The 19,065-nt window shown below is 44.3% G+C and overlaps 1 protein-coding gene across 1 annotated transcript; it reads left to right on the top strand.

Moving 5' to 3' along the window:
• Window positions 1–1,028: 1,028 nt before the first annotated feature.
• On the top strand, window positions 1,029–18,839 carry RNASEL (ribonuclease L). The gene is given in 7 exon segments (NM_001098165.1): window positions 1,029–1,099; window positions 4,465–6,125; window positions 12,715–12,800; window positions 14,227–14,432; window positions 15,316–15,445; window positions 17,570–17,700; window positions 18,346–18,839. Coding segments are annotated over 6 exon segments (2,172 nt in total). The 5' UTR covers window positions 1,029–1,099; window positions 4,465–4,651; the 3' UTR covers window positions 18,491–18,839.
• The last annotated feature ends 226 nt before the right edge of the window (window positions 18,840–19,065 follow it).

Here is a 19,065-nt window from a genome sequence, read left to right as displayed (position 1 = left end):
CCAATCCCTCCCAGCATCAGGGTCTTTTCCAATGAGTCAACTCTTCCCATGAGGTAGCCGAAGTACTGGAGTTTCAGCTTTAGCATCATTCCTTCCAAAGAACACCCAGGGCTGATCTCCTTCAGAATGGACTGGTTGGATCTCCTTGCAGTCCAAGGGACTCTTAAGAGTCTTCTCCAACACCACAGTTCAAAAGCATCAATTCTTTGGCACTCAGCTTTCTTCATAGTCCAACTCTCACATCCATACATGACTACTGGAAAAACCATAGCCTTGACTAGACGGACCTTGCATTTCTCAATGATTAATGGTCTATTTCTCCGTACTAAGATGCAAGCTCCAGGGAGACCCCCCACGAGGCATTTGTGTGATGAATCACTGTATCCCAACATCATTCAACTCCCTGCCTGAGGTCACCCAGCAGAACAGCCACAGCTCTGGACTGCCAGCCCTGTGCCCTTTCCAGAGTGCCCAGGTGAGTGAGGGAGCTTGGGCTTTGGGCTCACCCAGCTTTCCTGAGCCTCGGTTTCATCATCAGCAGTATTGTTAGGGGTTGACTGGGTGCATATCTCTTGTGAAGCAATGAACAAAGTGCCGGGGACCCAGTCAGTGCTTAAAATGTTTATTTACCGCTCATTTCCCTTAAGAAAATATGGGATTTGGAACAACATGATCGGGATGGAACTGGGTGTTGTGACCTGAAAGGCCGCAGGCCTAGCGGCAGGATGCATGCGGCCTCCCTGCCCCCTCCATGCCCCGGGCTCCTTGGTCCATGGGATTCTGCAGGCAAGGATGCTGGAGTGGGTTGCCATTTCTGCCTCCAGGGGATCTTCTCAATCCAGGGATCGAACCCAGGTCTCCTGCATTGCAGGCAGATTCCTTACTGTTTGAGCCGCCAGCGAAGCCCGAAGATGCTACTAGCTCAGGCCACCGCTGCCGAGTGTGGGCGTGGTCAGCGTTCCCTCCTCCTCCTGTCACTCTCCGGGCTCCGCCCCGCGAGCTCAGTTCTCAGGAAGGGCTGTTTTCCTGCCGGCAACAGTATTTGACGGTTAGATGCCGTCAGAGGAATGACTGAGGACGAGGCATCTACGTTTAGAAGGTAGGATACGCAGAAGGAGGAGAGCTGGGAAAGCTTGAGAAGGTGTTTTCTTTGAAGGATTCCTCGGGCTTTGGGGACTGGAAGTGAAGTGGGTGTGGAACTGGGGGAGAGGAAGGAGCACACGGAGCCAGTCCCAGGGGACCCTTTGCACCTAAGCCCTTCTGAGATTTCCAGGGTTCTGTCATAATTCACACATTATTTCTTCAAGGCGTCTCTGTTTATCAGGCTCCTCTGGTCGTGTGGGGAAAATGAAACTGAAAGCAGGACTCTCCTTTCGCAGGGTTTTTGTTGAGCTGTTTTTATTTTCTACTCTGATGTTTTACTCAGAGTTCTTTTATTATTGTTATTATTATTATTCCCTGGAGCAGGAAATGGCAACCCAGTACTCTTGCCTGGAAAATTCCACGGACAGAGAAGCCTGGTGGGCTAAAGGCCGTGGAGTCTTACTACTATCTTTTTTTTTTTTTTGCATTTCCTCATAAGTTAGTCCAAGGTGTGGTGTTCTTAAATGATTGTATTACTTTGAAATTAGCAGTTGAAGGAAGCGCCTGAAATAAATAAAGGAGCAGAGAAGAAAAGAAGTTTGAACAAACCCTGAATCCTCCAGGTTTCTTTGAGCTTCTTTCTTTCCTTGATCTTTTCCAGCCCACCTCACATTCATTGTCGATAAAGTTGTTTACACAAACATTTGATCCAAAGAGTTCAGCTGGGTGACTGTGCTTCCGCTGCACATTTGGTTAGCTCTCTGAGGATAGAGGCTTTGAGACTGTCAGGCAGGTGGGACTGCTGAAAAATGGTTGCTTTGTGATTTTTGTAGCAGAAGCAGTTATAAACATTCAGGTAAGTTTGCTGCCCTCTGCTGTCTGAATTGTATCTAAATTGCTCAGATCTGATGGAGGGCTGCTGCTGCTAAGTCACTTCAGTCGTGTCCGACTCTTAGGGACCCCGACCCCATGGACTGCAGCCTACCAGGCTCCTCTGTCCATGGGATTTTCCAGGCAAGAGTACTGGAGTGGGGTGCCATTGCCTTCTCCGCTGATGGAGGGCAGTTGGACTAAATTGACCCCTCATAGGTTCCCTATTTGTGTAGCATGTAAAGCACTGGGTGGGAAGAACAGGGTGTGTTAAAGTTTTTTTTTTTCTTTTTTTCATAAAGTGATGTAATTAGCTCTACCATTTATTGAAGGCCTAATATTTTACCTTCTCCCTGCTTCAATGCACTTTATATGGGGGACTGTATTTTTTGTCCTCCCTATTTGAGGAAACAAAAAATTCAGACTCAATAATCTAAGGTTACACAATTAGGAAGAGTCTAGAGTTACACAGTGGCAACCCACTCCAGTACTCTTGCCTGGAAAATCCCATGGGCGGAGGAGCCTGGTAGGCTGCAGTCCGTGGGGTCGCTAAGAGTCAGACATGACTGAGCGACTTCACTTTTCACTTTCATGCATTGGAGAAGGAAATGGCAACCCACTTCAGTGTTCTTGCCTGGAGAATCCCAGGGATGGGGGAGACTGGTGGGCTGCCGTCTATGGGGTCGCACAGAATTGGACACGACTGAAACGACGCAGCAGCAGCAGAGTTACACAACCAAGGGCCAAACTTAGATCTTGCAGAGGTGGGAGTTCGAGTTCTTTCCCACCCCTGGGATCTAATGCCAGATGACTTGAGTTGGAGCTGATGTAATAATAATAGAAATAAAGTGCACAATAAATGTTATGCTCTGAATCATCTCCAAACCCACCCCTTCCCCACCCCCAGTCCGTGAAAAATTGTCTTCCACAAAACTGGTCCCTGGTGCCCAAAAGTTTGGGGACTTCTGCTTACTCTACACTACTTTGAATAGGAGTGCATACTTTTGCACTTGCAAAGAGCCAGGAATGGACTGAGCATGCTTAAATGCAGATTGATGAAAAACACATATTTTCTTATTAAACAAGGGTTCTGGTTTTTTAAAGAGGCCATTTATTTCTAATAAGAGCGTGTTTATATGGCATTGGAAAAAAATGTATTAATATAGGTTGAGAATCTTAAAAACAATCATAGCCTTTGGTCATTCAGTTCTTTGAAATCAATTGAAAGAAATCTATTATAAGATCTATCATAAGAAAACAAGATCAGTTCAGTTCAGTTCAGTCACTCGGTTGTGTCTGACTCTTTGCAACCCCATGAATCGCAGCACTCCAGGCCTCCCTGTCCATCACCATCTCCTGGAGTTCACTCAAACTCACGGCCAAAGTACTGGAGTTTTAGCTTTAGCATCATTCCTTCCAAAGAACACGCAGGGCTGATCTCCTTTAGAATGAACTGGTTGGATCTCCTTGCAGTCCAAGGGACTCTCAAGAGTCTTCTCCAACACCGCAGTTCAAAAGCATCAATTCTTTGGTGCTCAGCTTTCTTCACAGTCCAACTCTCGCATCTATACAGGACCACTGGAAAAACCATAGCCTTGACTCAACAGACCTTTGTTGGCAAAGTAATGTCTCTGATTTTGAATATGCTCTCTAGGTTGGTCATAACTTTTCTTCCAAGGAGTAAGAGTCTTTTAATTTCATAACAAGATAAAATAAGCTAAATTTGCTGCAACATTATTTAGAATTGTGAAAAAAAAAATCGAATTTTGAAACTCTTGTTTAAAAGTTACTTTAAAAATCTGCTCAGTAGTAGGGAACTGAAACACCTCTCTGATGTCTATTGCAGACATTAAAATATTTTAAAATACTTTATAATAACATAGGACATTATTTATAATTAAGGTGTTAAAAGAAAGGAAGCCAAATACAAAGTTACAGATCATGAGTCCAACTATTTTTAAAAATAATGTATAGACTATACTAAAATATTAACTATGCCTGTTTCTAAGCAGTGGGAGAATAGAGTAATACTTTTCTTGTTTACAATTTACATATATTTATGTTGTTGTTGCTGTTCAGTTGCTAAGTTGTGGCTGACTTTTTGTGACACCCTGGACTGCAGCACAGCAGGCTCCTCTGTCCTTCATTGTCTCCCGGAGCTTGCTCAAATTCATGTCCATTGAGTCGGTGATGCTGTCTAATCATCTCATCCTCTGTTGCCCCCTTCTCCTCCTGCCCTCAATCTTTCCCAACATCAGGGTCTTTCCCAATGAGCCGGCTCTTCACATCAGGTGGCCAAAGTATTGGAGCTTCAGCTTCAGCATCAGTCCTTCCAATGAATATTCAGGACTGAACCCCATGAACAGTATGAAAAGATATATATTTATAATATTCTATAATAAAAATTTCTATAATAGATGTATTTTGAAAACATTGCTAGTAAAGTTAATTTCTCTAATTCAAATGTTTTCTCACTCTTGTAACACTACAAATTACCTCTCTCATCTCCAGGTGAAAAGTCAGAAGACTGCAAGCGTATTGTGCCTCCTCATACTGGTGGTCTGTAGCCAGACAATTCCTATTTCCCCTGACAGGAGTTTCTAACAGTTCAATGTCTCTTTGATCAAATCCCAAGAAGATAAGTTTTCATTTTCTCAAAGAGAAGGCAAGAAAATTGTAACCAGTGGTATATACCATCATGGAGACTGAGAGCCATAACAACCCTCAGGAAAGACCCACACCCTCTAGTAATGGGAAGGCTTCAATGGGAGACAATCATTCGTTGATTAAAGCTGTTAGAGATGAAGACATTGAGTCGGTCCAGCAATTGCTAGAAAGAGGGGCTGATGTCAATTTCCAGGAAGAATGGGGCTGGTCACCTTTGCATAATGCAGTACAAGTTGACAGAGAGGACATTGTGGAACTTCTGCTTAGTCATGGTGCTGAGCCTTGTCTGCGGAAGAAGAATGGGGCCACTCCCTTCATCATTGCTGGGATTGTGGGAAACGTGAAGTTGCTCAAACTATTACTTCCTAAAGTAACAGATGTCAATGAGTGTGATGTTAATGGCTTCACAGCTTTCATGGAAGCTGCTGTGTATGGCAAAGTCGAAGCCTTAAGGTTCCTGTATAACAACGGAGCAGAGGTGAATTTGCACAGAAAGACAATAGAGGATCAAGAGAGGGTCAAGAAAGGAGGGGCCACTGCTCTCATGGATGCTGCTAGAAGAGGGCATGTAGATGTCGTAGAGATCCTCCTTCATGAGATGGGGGCAGATGTCAATGCTCGGGACAATAGGGGCAGAAATGCTTTAATCTATGCTCTTCTGAACTCTGATGATGAGAAGGTGAAAGCCATTACTCGCCTTCTGCTGGACTATAAGGTTGATGTCAATGTGAGGGGGGAAGGAAGGAAGACGCCGCTGATCTTGGCAGTGGAAAAGAAGAACCTGGATCTGGTGCAGATGCTTCTGGAACAAACAGCTATAGAGATTAATGACACAGACAGTGAGGGTAAAACAGCACTGCTGCTTGCTGTCGAGCTCAAGCTGAAGGAAATTGCCCAGTTGCTGTGTCGCAAAGGAGCCAGCACAAAATGCGGGGACCTCGTCGCAATAGCGAAGCGCAATTATGACTCTGACCTTGCAAAGTTCCTTCGCCAGCATGGAGCTGTAGAAGACGTTTGCCCTCCTGCTAAAGCCTGGAAGCCTCAGAGCTCACGTTGGGGGGAGGCCCTGAAACATCTTCACAGGATATACCGCCCTATGATAGGCAAACTCAAGATCTTTATTGATGAAGAATATAAAATCGCTGACACTTCCCAAGGGGGCATCTACCTGGGGTTATATGAGGAACAAGAGGTAGCTGTGAAGCGGTTCCCTAAAGGCAGCACACGGGGACAAAATGAAGTCTCTTGTTTGCAGAGCAACCGAGCCAATGGTCACGTGGTGACGTTCTATGGCAGTGAGAGCGACAGGACCTGTCTGTATGTGTGCCTTGCCCTGTGTGAGCACACGCTGGAGAAGCACTTGGACGACCGCAAAGGAGAGGCTGTGCAAAACAAGGAAGATGAATTTGCCCGCAACATCCTCTCATCTCTGTTTAAGGCTGTTGAGGAACTACACCGGTCTGGATACACTCATCAGGATCTGCAACCGCAGAACATCTTAATAGGTGAGTCCCCAGTCTTCTCCAGAAATGTAGGGTCTTTATTTATCAGAGGAACAGCTTTTCATGGCAGAATAGGAAAGAACTAGAGTCAGTGTGAGTTGTTCAATTTGAGGATGAATGTAGCAAATCCACAGATACAGTGCGGTTTCTCCTGCTACCAGGTAGAACCTGTATTATTCCGTGTGGAGGTGAAGGAAGCTCATGGAATACCAGGCTAAGCTTATGCTGCCCTTAGCAAATACAAATATGAATGTAGGTCTTGGATGGAGCCAACTCCAAGTTCAAATTCTTAGAATAGTCTGCAAGTAAGAGAATCTAGAAAGTGTGTTCCTTCAGACAAGGTGGCAGCTAACAGTGAATGTTGTGTGTGTGCTCAGTTACTGTGAAACTTAACGGCAAAACTGAGGTCAAACTTGGGATCCAGGATAAGATGTGACACAAATGAAACACACTGCAAGGAGGCTGAACAAGTCAGTGTGCGCTCTTGTAAACCAAGACCATACACTAAAGCAATGTTCAAGGAAACAAGCATAGCTGAGTATAAAGTCCCAGGAGACAAGGTAGTGCAGTAGGTAGAGCCTCGGCTTGGACTTCCCTGGTGGTCCAGTGGTTGAGAACCTGCCTGCCAATGCAGGGACACATGTTCGATCCCTGGTCCAGGAAGATTCCACATGTCGCCAGGCAACTACGCCCATGCGCCACAACTACTGAAGCCCTTACTCTAGAGCCTGTACTCCACAGCAGGGGAAGTCACCGAAACGAGAAGCCCGTGAACCGAAACTAGGGAGTAACTGCTGCTGTCCACAGCTAGAGAAAGCCATCTTGCAGCAATGAAGACCCAATGCAGCCAAACATAAATAATAATTTAGAAAGATCCTCAGCTTCAGCCAGGTTTAGGGAGCCTTGCAGCCTAGTCCCACCACTTTGTAGTTTTGTAACCTCAAGCAAGTTGCTTAATTCTGTGAGTGTTGGTTTCCTCCCTTGGGACTGATAATACCTCCTTCATAAGGTTGTTACAAAGTCTAAGTGCCGTGTGTCAAATGGACAAGTCACCTGTACATGGTACGTGCCCAACAAAGGCCAGGTACTTGTCTAGAGGGCTAAAGCGGAAGTGGATACCTAACCTACAGACATGCACTAGTTTAACTTTGGTGTAAGGGACCAGGGCAAAAAGAAGGTGTGGGCATTTAGAGGCAGAGAGCAGTATATAAGGTACTGGAAGACAGAAATGAGTACACATAAGATCTGGCTGTAGTTTGAGGACACGTGCTCATGCCATTCCTTCCTGGTTTTAAGCAGCTTTGCTGGGGAGACGGACAAGGGCCAGAAGTATGTACAGCTCTACCTGGTGAGAAAGAGTCTTTGAGGTTCATTCAGGGGTGAGGACCTTCCCAATTCTACATGCCGATCTTGATGTGAAAGGGTCACACATCACATTCTAAAGAAAAATAGTCTCTGACTACCTATTCTTCAAATTTTGTAGCACCATTTCTTCCACTCCTAAGCGTGAACAATAAAGAATCGATTATATTTCTGCATCAAGGTGGTGAACCTAGCACATACTGCAGACTCTTCCCTGTATTAAATTCTTTAAATGATGGGAAAAGATTTTTAAGTGAATTTGTAATTAAAATCAACATTAAAAAAAGAATTCTTAGAGGACAAAATCCTTGAGGAATCATGGAGAGGCTAAACATAGATAGGATGGGATTGAAGAATAGCATAGGAGCCCAGGACAAAGTCAGAAAGCCACAGAAAAGCATTCCTCATGAAAGTGGGAAGAGTACAGAACAGCACCACTCAAAAGCGATGGAAGCCAGAAATGAGGGAACCAAGGACCAGAGAGCAGGCAGATTGCTACCTCAGTAGAAATTAGGAAGATCAAACCCTGGGCTTCCCCTCTCCCCTAGGGACCAAGCATCTATGACAGGCCTTTCTGCCTGCAGACAGGGGGACTGCTTGAGACATTGAGTCACTGATGATTTTAAGAGAAAGACTCAAATGTGTTCCTTTATATGGCTGGGAAATATTCCATCTATTACATATATATGTACCACAACTTCTTTATCCATTCATCTGTCGGTGGACATTAGGTTGCTTCCATGTCCAAGCTATTGTAAATAGTGCTGTGATGAACTTTGGGGTATATGTGTCTTTTTCAGTTATTGTTTCCTCAGGGTATGTGTCCTGTAGTGGGATTACTGGGTTATATGGTAGTTTTATTCCTAGTTTTTAAAGGAATCTCCATACTGTTCTCCATGGTTTGTGTATCAATTTACATTCCCACCAACAGTGCAAGAGGATTCGCTTTCCTCCACACGCTCTTCAGCATTTATTGCTTAAAGTGGGGGGTGGGGGGGGTGGCAGGGAGAGGGTGGGACGAATTGAGAGAGTAGCACATAACATTACCATGAATAAAATAGATAGCTAATGGGAAGTTTCTGTATAACACAGGGAGCTCAACACAGTGCTCTGTGACAAGCTAGAGGGGCAGATGAGGTAAGACTCAAGAGGAAGGGATATAGGTATACTTATGACTGATTCACATTGTTTTATGGCAGAAGCCAACACAATAGTGTAAAGCAATTATCTTCCAATTAATAATAAATTTAAAAAAACTCACAAGAATTCAGAAAAAAAGAGAAACAAAGAGCTGTTATATACACAGGATATCTGCCAAAGCAACTATTAAATGGCATGGCCCACTTACCCCAGAGCTTCACTGAGAAAAAAGCAAAGCAGAAGATCTGACAGTGCTCTCATCCCTCCTCTGTGTTGGATGGCATTAACAGTAGCAACTCAGGATGTCAGGGAGTCTCAACTGCAATGTAAAACATACAGTCAAAAATCACCTAAGAGTTGCTGGTAGACTTCCCTGGTGGTTCTAGTGGTTGGGACTCCCTGCTTCCAATGCAGGGGCCATGGGTTCCATTCCTGGTTGGGGAACTAAAATCCCACATGCCACACGATGTGGCAAAAAAAAAAAAAAAAAAAAGTTATAAGAGTTGCTGATACTGAAAGGTTGTTGCTGAACCACAAAAGATGCCAGGATTCTTGGCCTCCGGAGGAGAAGAATTCAATCCGGGGCCAGTGACAAGGCTTGATCACTCAGAGCTTTTGTGTAATAAAGCTTTATTAAAGTATAAGAGATAGAGAAAGCTTCTGACATAGACATCAGCAGGGGGCAGAAGGAGTGCCCCCCTGCTAGTCTTTAGGCGGATGTTATATAGCTACTAGCATTCTGCTAATTAGAGAAAGGAAATGTCTCAAAACTCAGAGACTGGCACCAGGCCCCTCACCCACAACACACATTTTGAGATAACATTGGCATTAGGCGAGTCATCCCGGGTTATAAAACGATTGACATGAATCTTGAAGAAAGGCAGGTTTCCAAGTAAATATAGAGAGTTTCATTAACATAGATTAGGAGAATAATGTATGAGTAAAACATACTGGTTTGTCAAGTGGGTTCTGAGTCTGAGGCAGAACCGACTTGAAGACAGAGTCCAGGGTAAATACATGGTTCATTAACATAGCTTAAAACAAATATTTCCATAAGAAAAATGCATTGGTTAGCTAACGGTTTGAGAAAAGTTAAGTTCAGAAACGCTGGGCTGGATGAAGCACAAGCTGGAATCAAGATTGCCGGGAGAAATATCAATAACCTCAGACATGCAGATGACACCACCCTTATGGCAGAAAGTGAAGAAGAACTAAAGAGCCTCTTGATGAAAGTGAAAGAGCAGAGTGAAAAAGTGGGCTTAAAGCTCAACATTCAGAAAACTAAGATCACGGCATCCAGTCCCATCACTTCATAGCAAATAGATGGGGAAACAGTGGAAACGGTGGCTGACTTTATTTTTGGGGCTCCAAAATCACTGCAGGTGGTGACTGCAGCCATGAAATGAAAAGACACTTGCTCCTTGGAAGAAAAGTTACGACCAACCTAGACAGCATATTAAAAAGCAGAGACATTACTTTGCCAACAAAGATCCATCTAGTCAAGGCTATGGTTTTTCCAGTGGTCATGTATGGATGTGAGAGTTGGACTATAAAGAAAGCTGAGTGCTGAAGAATTGATGCTTTTGAACTATGGTGTTGGAGAAGACTCTTGAAAATCCCTTGGACTGCATGGAGATCCAATCAGTCCATCCTAAAGGAAATCAGTCCTGAATATTCATTAGATGGACTGATGCTGAAGCTGAAACTCCAATACTTTGGCCACCTGATGTGAAAAACTGACTCATCTGAAAAGTCCCTGATGCTGGGAAAGATTGAAGGTGGGAGGAGAAGGGGACGACAGAGGATGAGATGGTTGGATGGCATCACTGGCTTAATGGACATGAGTTTGAGTAAACTCTGGGAGTCGGTGATGGACAGGCCTGGTGTGCTGCAGTCCATGGGGTCTCAAAGAGTCAGACACGACTGAGCGACTGAACTGAACTGAACTGAACTGAACTTCAGGTGGAGCTAGGTGTCATCATGGCAACACAGAATTTTAAGAGAAACCTCTTTTTAAATTTGTATAGAGAAGGGGAGGAGAAAGCAATGGCACCCCATTCCAGTACTCTTGCCTGGAAAATCCCATGGACGGAGGAGCCTGGTGGGCTGCAGTCCATAGGGAGCTAAGAGTGGGATACGACTGAGCGCCTTCACTTTCACTTTTATGCATTGGAGAAGGAAATGGCAACCCACTCCAGTGTTCTTGCCTGGAGAATCCCAGGGATGGGGTAGCCTGGTGGGCTGCTGTCTATGGGGTCCCACAGAGTTGGCCACGGCTGAAGTGACTTAGCAGCAGCAGCAGCAGCAGAGAAGGGGAAAAAAAATCTTAACATTTGTAGTTTGTTTCCTCCTGCCACTTAAGAGAGAAAAAGGAGCCTTGATGGGCTACAATCTGTGGGATCACAAAGAGTCAGACAGGACTGAGTGACTAACACTTTCACTTTTCATGGGGAAAAAAATCAAATGCTAGAAGAGATGTGAAGTGTTCATTAAACGCTTTCAAATTTCTGTAGCAGAAAACACCAAGTGGCTTAAATAAGTGAAGGGAATTATTGAAATAATTGAAAACAGTCTGTGATTTATGATGTGCACCCCGTCTGCTCCTTAATCTCCATGCATTCCTATCTGGAATTCTCTCTTCCCTTTCTTCCCCATTCCACTCACCCATCCAATTTCTACTGATCTTTTCTCTCTAGGCATCTCTTCCTTTTTTTTTTTGGCCTCACCCTGAGGCTTGTGGGATCTTAGTTCCCTGACCAGGGATTGAACCCATGCCCCTTACACTGGAAGTGTGGGGTCTTAACCACTGGGTCTCCAGGAAATTCCCTAGGCATCTCTTCCTTAATGAAAACTTCCCCCTCTCTATGCAGCCATGTAGTTCTTCTCATGGTACACTTTTAGGGCATCCTGAACTTTTGGCTAGCATTTTCAAAACTGCAATTAATGTTTAGCCATGTATTTATCCCTTTACTATCGGTCTCCTTGCCCAGAGACTCTAAACTCTGTAGAGCAAGGACTGTGTTCTCCTTCCTCGCCATCATTTTTTCTCTCATAAGACATTTGTTGAACAATTTGATGGGTTCATTTTTGTTAGACTCTGGATTTCCCTACAATGCTGAGGTCCAAATTCATAATGAAAGGGCTCTGAGTACACAGTTGCACTGGCTGGTATCTGCGGTTACCCAGCCTTCCTTCTCAGACTCCTTTAAGCCACCTCTTTGAGGACAAATCACCTTTCACTCTGTTCCCCACCTCTCTTATCCCTGTTTCTGAGGACTCAGTGGCTTCCTTCAAGGGAGGAAGATGCTGAAGGGGGGAGGGAGGCAACGACTCATTAGAAGCACATGGTTGACTCATGGTCACAGATGACAATGTCATAGAGGGCAGTGGCGAGTGGGCTTGATTTGGTGGAATGCTACGCTAAGGTGGTGTTGGATTTGGACCCTTCGGCTCTAAGGTCCAGTTGTTCTTCAGCTGTAGGACGTAACCTCAACTCTGGCCAGCAGCTTCTTTACAAGTCTGTGCTCTTTGACCCCAGGAATTGCATGAAGGGGGAGCTGGCTATACTTATCCTCTTGCTTCCCCAACCCGTGGCTTGGGATGTGTAAAATGTAAATCTTGCTCTTGGCAGATACCAGTAGGTCAAAGAACGCAGTGCACATGACTGTTTTGAAAAGTAAACAAGGCAGATATGAGCTCATCATTGTCTTCCTCAGTGATGATGGATTGTACATTGAGTTACAGATTTATGTAAATTAATTCTAACATGGGGATTGAGGATTTTCTTTTTTAAAAATGTATTTATATATTTTTTAATTGAAGGATAATTGCTTTACAGTATTGTGTTTGTTTCTGCCAAACGTCAACAAGAATCGGCCACAGTATACATGTCCCTTCCCTTTTGAACCTCCCACCCACCTCCCACCCTCTAGGTTGTTACAGAGCCCCAGTTTGAGTTCCCTGAGTCATACAGCAAATTCCCATTGGCTATCTATTTTACATATGGTAATGTAAGTTTCCATGTTACCCTCTCCATACATCCCGCCCAAGAATAAGCAATTTCAATGCATATCCACAAACTCTCCTTTAGATTCCAAGAATGGTGCTTGCCTGGCAGATTTTGATAAAAGCGTCAAGGGGACTGGAGATCCACAGGAAATCAAGAGAGATCTAGAGGTAATTTCTAGAAACAGTTTTCTTTTCCATCTCTCTACTTCCTTATTCGTTCATTATCTTACTTCCTGTGGCTGATTAAAGGACGTTCCTATTTTGCCTAGGAAAGAAAGAAGTTTCAAGGCATTTCCCTGGTATGATGGCCCTCACTCCCTTGCAGACAACAGCATGTCTCTGGGTGGGTGTGGAGTTGGTCCTTGCTGTGGCCGTTTCTGTGTCTCTTTGCATGTCTCTTTACCCTCACAGGCTAAATAGCAAATACATTGAGCATGCCACATTTCTTGAAGAATTACCTCCAGGAGATTTCTCCAGAATAATTCCACAATTCCTGTAGGAGGTATTTGCTGCCTGAAGACAAAGTAAATGAGATTTCTTTTCCCACTCTATTCAAATGCATGTGCTAAACTCCTAGGAGGGCCAGATACTAAGGCCCTCTGAAGCACATGGGAATGATGGGATTGATCCCCAGCTCAAAAGAGACTATACTTGGCCCCACAGGTTAAGATCCTAAATAACTGTTTCCCCAGAGAGGAGACAAAGCAGGAGACATATAGCCTCTGTAGACCACAGCTCCTGGATAGACTCTGAGCCGTTAGGGCAGCTGGCCCCTGGAGTTCTCCAGGGTGCTGAACTTCCAACCCAATTGCTAAGAGTTCTCCATCCATGCCTGGCCTTTCTGGCTCAGTGGCTCCAGATTTGAGCTCCTTCCCTGACTGGTGTCCTTCTTAATGCAGAAGTTCCTGTGCTGGTCTCCTCCCTAGTCTTTCTTCCCTGCTATGTCCTGACTCCTGGGGTGTTCACTGTGTTCTTCTGGACCTGATCTGGCTCTTTAATGTCCTGCCTGACACAGGCCCAACCCAAAGTCCCTGTTCCTAGCCAGACTCTGAGCAACCACCCCCTCCCCTTGTTTAAAACCCTCTCCCTTTCCCTGGTTTATCTAAAAATTCTATCTGTACTTTGAGGTCTAGCTCAAATTCCTCTTCCTCTACACAGTCTGCTCTGACAGCTCTGGCCTGGGATTATCTTTTGCTCCTTATAAACCTAAACTACACTTTCTTGAAGAGTTATCCATGCCCAAGCCCATACCCAACCTGTGGGCTCCTTGAGATTCTACCCATTTTCCATTTGCTCATAGCCTGTGCCCCACCCTCCAAAGTTCCCCAAATAGAGTGCTAATTCATAAGCACTTTTGACTTGATTTATGGGCTTCCCTGGTGGCTTAGATAGTAAAGAATCTTCCTACAATGCAGGAGACCTGGGTTTGATCCCTGGATGGGGAAGATCCCCTGGAGAAGGGAATGGCAACCCACTCCAGTATTCTTTCCTGGAGAATCCCATGGACAGAGGAGCCTGGTGGGCTACAGTGCATGGGGTTGCAAAGAGTCAGAAATGACTGAATGACTTTCATTTACTCATGGCTTCTGTGCAGGCCCTGGGACTGCTGGTCCTATATGTGGTAAAAAAGGGAAATGATTCTTTTGAGATGCTGAAGAATCTAAGAACTGAAGAGTTGATTGAGCGTTCTCCAGATAAGGAAACTCGGGACCTCATTCAGCATCTGTTAGTCCCTGGGGACAATGTGAAGGGCCATCTGAGTGGCCTGCTGGCTCATCCCTTCTTTTGGAGTTGGGAGAGGTAAGGAAAACAGTGTATATTACAGGCCTCTAGGATGGAGATGGTGAGTGTATTAGTCAGGGCTCTTTATATTGGGTTGGCCAAAAAGCTCATTTGAGTCTTTCCATAAGATGTTACTATAGAAGAACCACAAAGAACTTTTCAACCAACCTGATATATATACAAAATAAGGAAATGCCTCATGCAATACTGGGGCTGAGAAGTTCCACCATCTGCCCTCTTCAAGCTGGTGACCCAGGAAAGTCAGTTGTATAATTTAGTCTGAATTCAAAAGCATAGGAACCAGGAGAGCTAAAGATGCAGATTCCAGTAAAGGTCTGAGGGCCTGAGAACTTGGAGAACTGAGAGCAGGAGTAGAACCATGTCCCAGCCAAAGTGATCAGCAGGCAGGGGGCAAATTTCCCCTTTCATTCTGTTCAGGCCACCCATAGATTGGATGATGCCTACTTGCACTGGGAAGGGCTGTCTGCTTCACTGGTTCAAATGCTAATCTCCTCTGGAAACATCCTCACAGACACACCCAGAGTAATATTTAATCTAAGTGCTGTGTGTGTGGTTGGTGAAATTAACAGATGAAATTAACCATCACGGTGAGGTGGGCAGGAGTCAGACTGGGAATCAGCAGACCCAGGCTTTTCTCTCAGCTTGGAATTTCCTGGGAGGACGTCATCAGAAGAGTGACTTAACTTCTCTGGATCTGATTTTCTCCATTGAAGAATAGAAAAATGATTTGGGCAAAAAGAGACAGCAAGTGCTCTCCTAATGTGCAGATTGTTTAGAGACATGCTTTTACTACTCTTATCAAATGCCAAAATCTAATAGTTTCCTCCTTCTGGGAAAAGTGGGAAGGGTGGAATGATCATGATCATTCTGTCATTCTCAGCCGCTACCGGACCCTACGGGATGTGGGAAACGAATCTGACATCAAAACACGAAATACTAATGGCAAGATCCTCCAGCTTCTGCAACCTGAAACATCTGAACTTCCAAGTTTTGCCCAGTGGACAATTGAGGTATGAACAACTCCTATGGTCTGGGAGTTATTCCAGGAATAAGAATCTGTGTCATGTGTTATGTTGGTTTTCCTAACTTTTTTATACTATGAGCCTGGTTCAATCAAGGGGTAAGAAGGGTTTTCCTTGCCCTCCTCCCATCCCAGACCCCCTCAGCTCTTCTGGGTCTCTGCTGTAGGCGAGGTTCTCCTGAGATATTCATCTAGGCTCCTCTTTAGGATGGACTTGTCACAGCCCACAAGCCTTTTCCTTTTCTGTGACTCTTTCTCTCAAGCCTTATTTTCTGAGTGAGGTCTGACTAATAATTCTATTTCCACTGTGACACGAGCAGCTGATTAAATAGAGTTTAGTCCAAGGGAGGTACTTCCACAGGGGCATTTCCATCCAGGGAGCCTGGCTGCCTCTGATGCCAGTGAACAGCCCAGCATTGAGCATCCACACACCCATACCTGCTTTCTGGATGAGAAAACAGAGAAACAAAAAACAATCATCTTTCAAATTCCTTCTCTTCCAGAGAAGGTCCGCCCAACTTGAACTCAATATAGTGGAACATGGGCTTCCCAGGTGGCACTAATAGTAAAGAACCCGCTTGCCAATGCAGGAGACACAAGGGACGTGGGTTTGATCCCTGGGTTGGGAAGATCCTCTGAAGGAAGGCATGGCAACCCACTTCAATATTCTTGCCTGGAGAATCCCACGGACAGAGGAGCCTGGTGGGCTACAGTCCATAGGGTCGTACAGAGTCAGACATGACTGAAGCAACTTAGCACACAGGTACTTATGGTGGAGCATAGTAATTAATCACTCATTCAGTCTAATTGGCACCATTAGAACTTTCACTATTATTAGTTAGAAGACATCTGTCAAATACAAGTATGTGTTAGGACCACGCGAGGTCATGGATATACAAAGCAGAATATAGCATCCAAGTGGGGCTGAGAGACCTACAGAAGGGATGGCTGTGGGATACATGCTGGGTACCCCTGAGACATAAGCAGAGCATTATGGGAAAATCCATAACTCTCGTCTTTGAGTGGGACCAACATCTTTCATATCTTGGGCCTGATGTAGGGCTCTGCTTCTCCCATACCTCCTTGTTTCTGGGTCTCGTTTTGCTTTCCTTCCCTTGTCTGCCTCTAGATCACAGGTCACACTCATAATTGCTGGCTTAATCTGTCTTTCCCGCTGCCCAGTAAGTTCTGCAAGGAACTGATGGTACCACCCAGGCAGCCTTCTAGTCACCAGTTACTCTTCCTAAGGGACCCTCTGGCTTCATGGTTGTTGCATCTTATTCTCTTACTCCAAACTATTTCTAAATATCAGAACTATCTACAAAGAGTGTGAGCACAAATAGCCAGTGGGAATTTGCTGTATGATGCAGGGAGCTCAAACCAGGTGCTCTGTGACAACCTAAAGGGGTCGGAAGGGGTGGAGATGGGAGGGAGGTTCAAGAAGGAGGGGACATATGTATATACTTATGGCTGATTCATGTTGCTATATGGCAGAAACTAACACAATATTATAAAGCAATCATCCTCCAATTAAAAATTTAAAAAATAAATGAAAAAAAAAGTGAGAGCACAAAGAAGAAGGCATTACTGATATGAGAGCAGCTGCCCTGGGACACCTAGGGACAAGGAGAAACATGTAACCTTTGGAAGCATAACTACAAACAAAACAAAGAACAGCCACACTCACTACGGCAATGGCTGCAAGGCCTGGTCTCAGTCAGGACAACCCTCCTTAAAGAGGCGATGTAATCAGATTTGAATTTGGAAAGGTGGCCGCAGGATAGCAGTACTGTATAGTATAATGAGCCAATTTCCTTATGTAGTAGCCAACGATTTCCTAAACCGTGTTTTACTGTAGTTAATTTCTATGAAAATAATTCTCTTGGAAAATAGATACACAAATTTAAAGTTATTTATGGTCCCACATCCAAATACAACCACAATTAGCACTATGGTGCACCGTGTTTACTTCCATTCTTTTCTATTAATTTGCTTTATTAATTAGTGGTAATTTTGACCTATATTCAAATTTGTATTCTGCCTTTTTGTATTAACATTCTATCAGATTTATTTTGTATTGTTACCACATTTTTGTGTAATTTTTTTTTTTTAGGTTGACAAATCTGTGATGAAAAAAATGAATGCATTTTATAAAAAAGGGAATACCTATCAGAACACTGTAGGTGACCTGCTGAAGTTCATCCGGAATGTGGGAGAGCACATTAATGAACAAAAGAATATAGAGTAAGAACTGTTTTCACTCTTATAAGTCATATATGAGATGAGAATAATTTAAAAATTCCAGTTCTGAGTTCACATCTGCTATTGGATGTAAAGAAGAAAACTTATTTGATGAAGGGAAAGTCATTCCTCCCTTCTGTTTGGAAAAGGCCCACCTCGAGGGTCTTATAGTCGATGATGGACGTTCCCATCAGGCTCTTGTCTTCCTTTTCCGTTTTTGTTGAGCCTGCTTCTAATGAGAAGGGACACAGGAGACTGGGTGGCTGCGTAAAACAAATGTACATTGTGAGTGTAGCCCCATGTTAATTCACTTAGCTTTTGCTTCCCAAAACCTCAGTTGCAGACTCACCCAAAGTCTGCAGTTTTCAGGGCTCTTTTGGATTTCAGCATTGTAGATAAGAGATTGTAGAACTGTATTATCTCCATTTTATGGATAATAAAACTGAGGTGCAAAAAAACTTAAGTTGCCGAAATTTACTGTTAGATGAACAGTCAGGAGATGGATCTTGCTCTGTCAGATTCCAAAGTCTTTATTTATTCTGCTATAGACACCAGGGGAGCAAAAGAAAATCTCCAGGGCCATATGCTGTAAAAGGGAGGATGCAGAGTTTGAGGCAGGCATATCAAAATATTTCTGTTTCATTTCAGGATGAAGTCAAAAATTGGAGAACCTTCCCAGTATTTTCAGGAGAAATTTCCAGATCTGGTCATGTATGTCTATAAAAGACTACAGAACACAGAATATGCAAAGCATTTTCCAAAAAATCTCAACCTGAACAAAGCCGACGTGTGATGGAATTGGTGGTGGTGAGCAGGCTGGCCAGCCCTAGTGCCTTTTGAATTCAGGGAGGTACAATTTTGCTGTGCGAGTCACAACTCTCTGGGCCTCTTGATTTTTTATTTTTATTCTTTGGCCATGCCATGCAGCACGTGGGATCTTGTTTCCCCCATCAGGGACTGAACCTGGGCCCTCTGCAATGGAAGTGTGGAGTCCCAGCCGCTGGACCACCAGCGAATTCCCTGGGCCTCTTGACTAACCTGGTTGCTTGTGAGTGATGAATTGGATAGCCGATGTGTCAGTTCCTGGCGCAGTGCTCAACATTCTCCACATTCACGACAACAAAAAGTGTATGCTCAAACTACTTTGGTCCTTAGTAAAGCTTAGTGGCAGGAGCTGAGAGGGCATCCTGCTGAGATGGCATCCTCTTGCCAATTGCACCGAAGGAGTGAGTTCCTGGACCCCTAATGCTTTATTTTTACATCAATTATCTCATGTAATTCTTCCAACGACCTTGCAAGATAGGATTAATGTCCCCATTTAGGAACTGAAGAGCCCGACAGACTCAGGGAGGTTGAACAACTGGACGC

The sequence above is a fragment of the Bos taurus genome, chromosome 16 (assembly GCF_002263795.3).
Source record: "Bos taurus isolate L1 Dominette 01449 registration number 42190680 breed Hereford chromosome 16, ARS-UCD2.0, whole genome shotgun sequence".
Classification (NCBI taxonomy): Eukaryota; Metazoa; Chordata; class Mammalia; order Artiodactyla; family Bovidae; genus Bos; species Bos taurus.
Note: the sequence above shows the minus strand (reverse complement) of the source record. Positions and strands in the feature narration are given on the sequence as shown.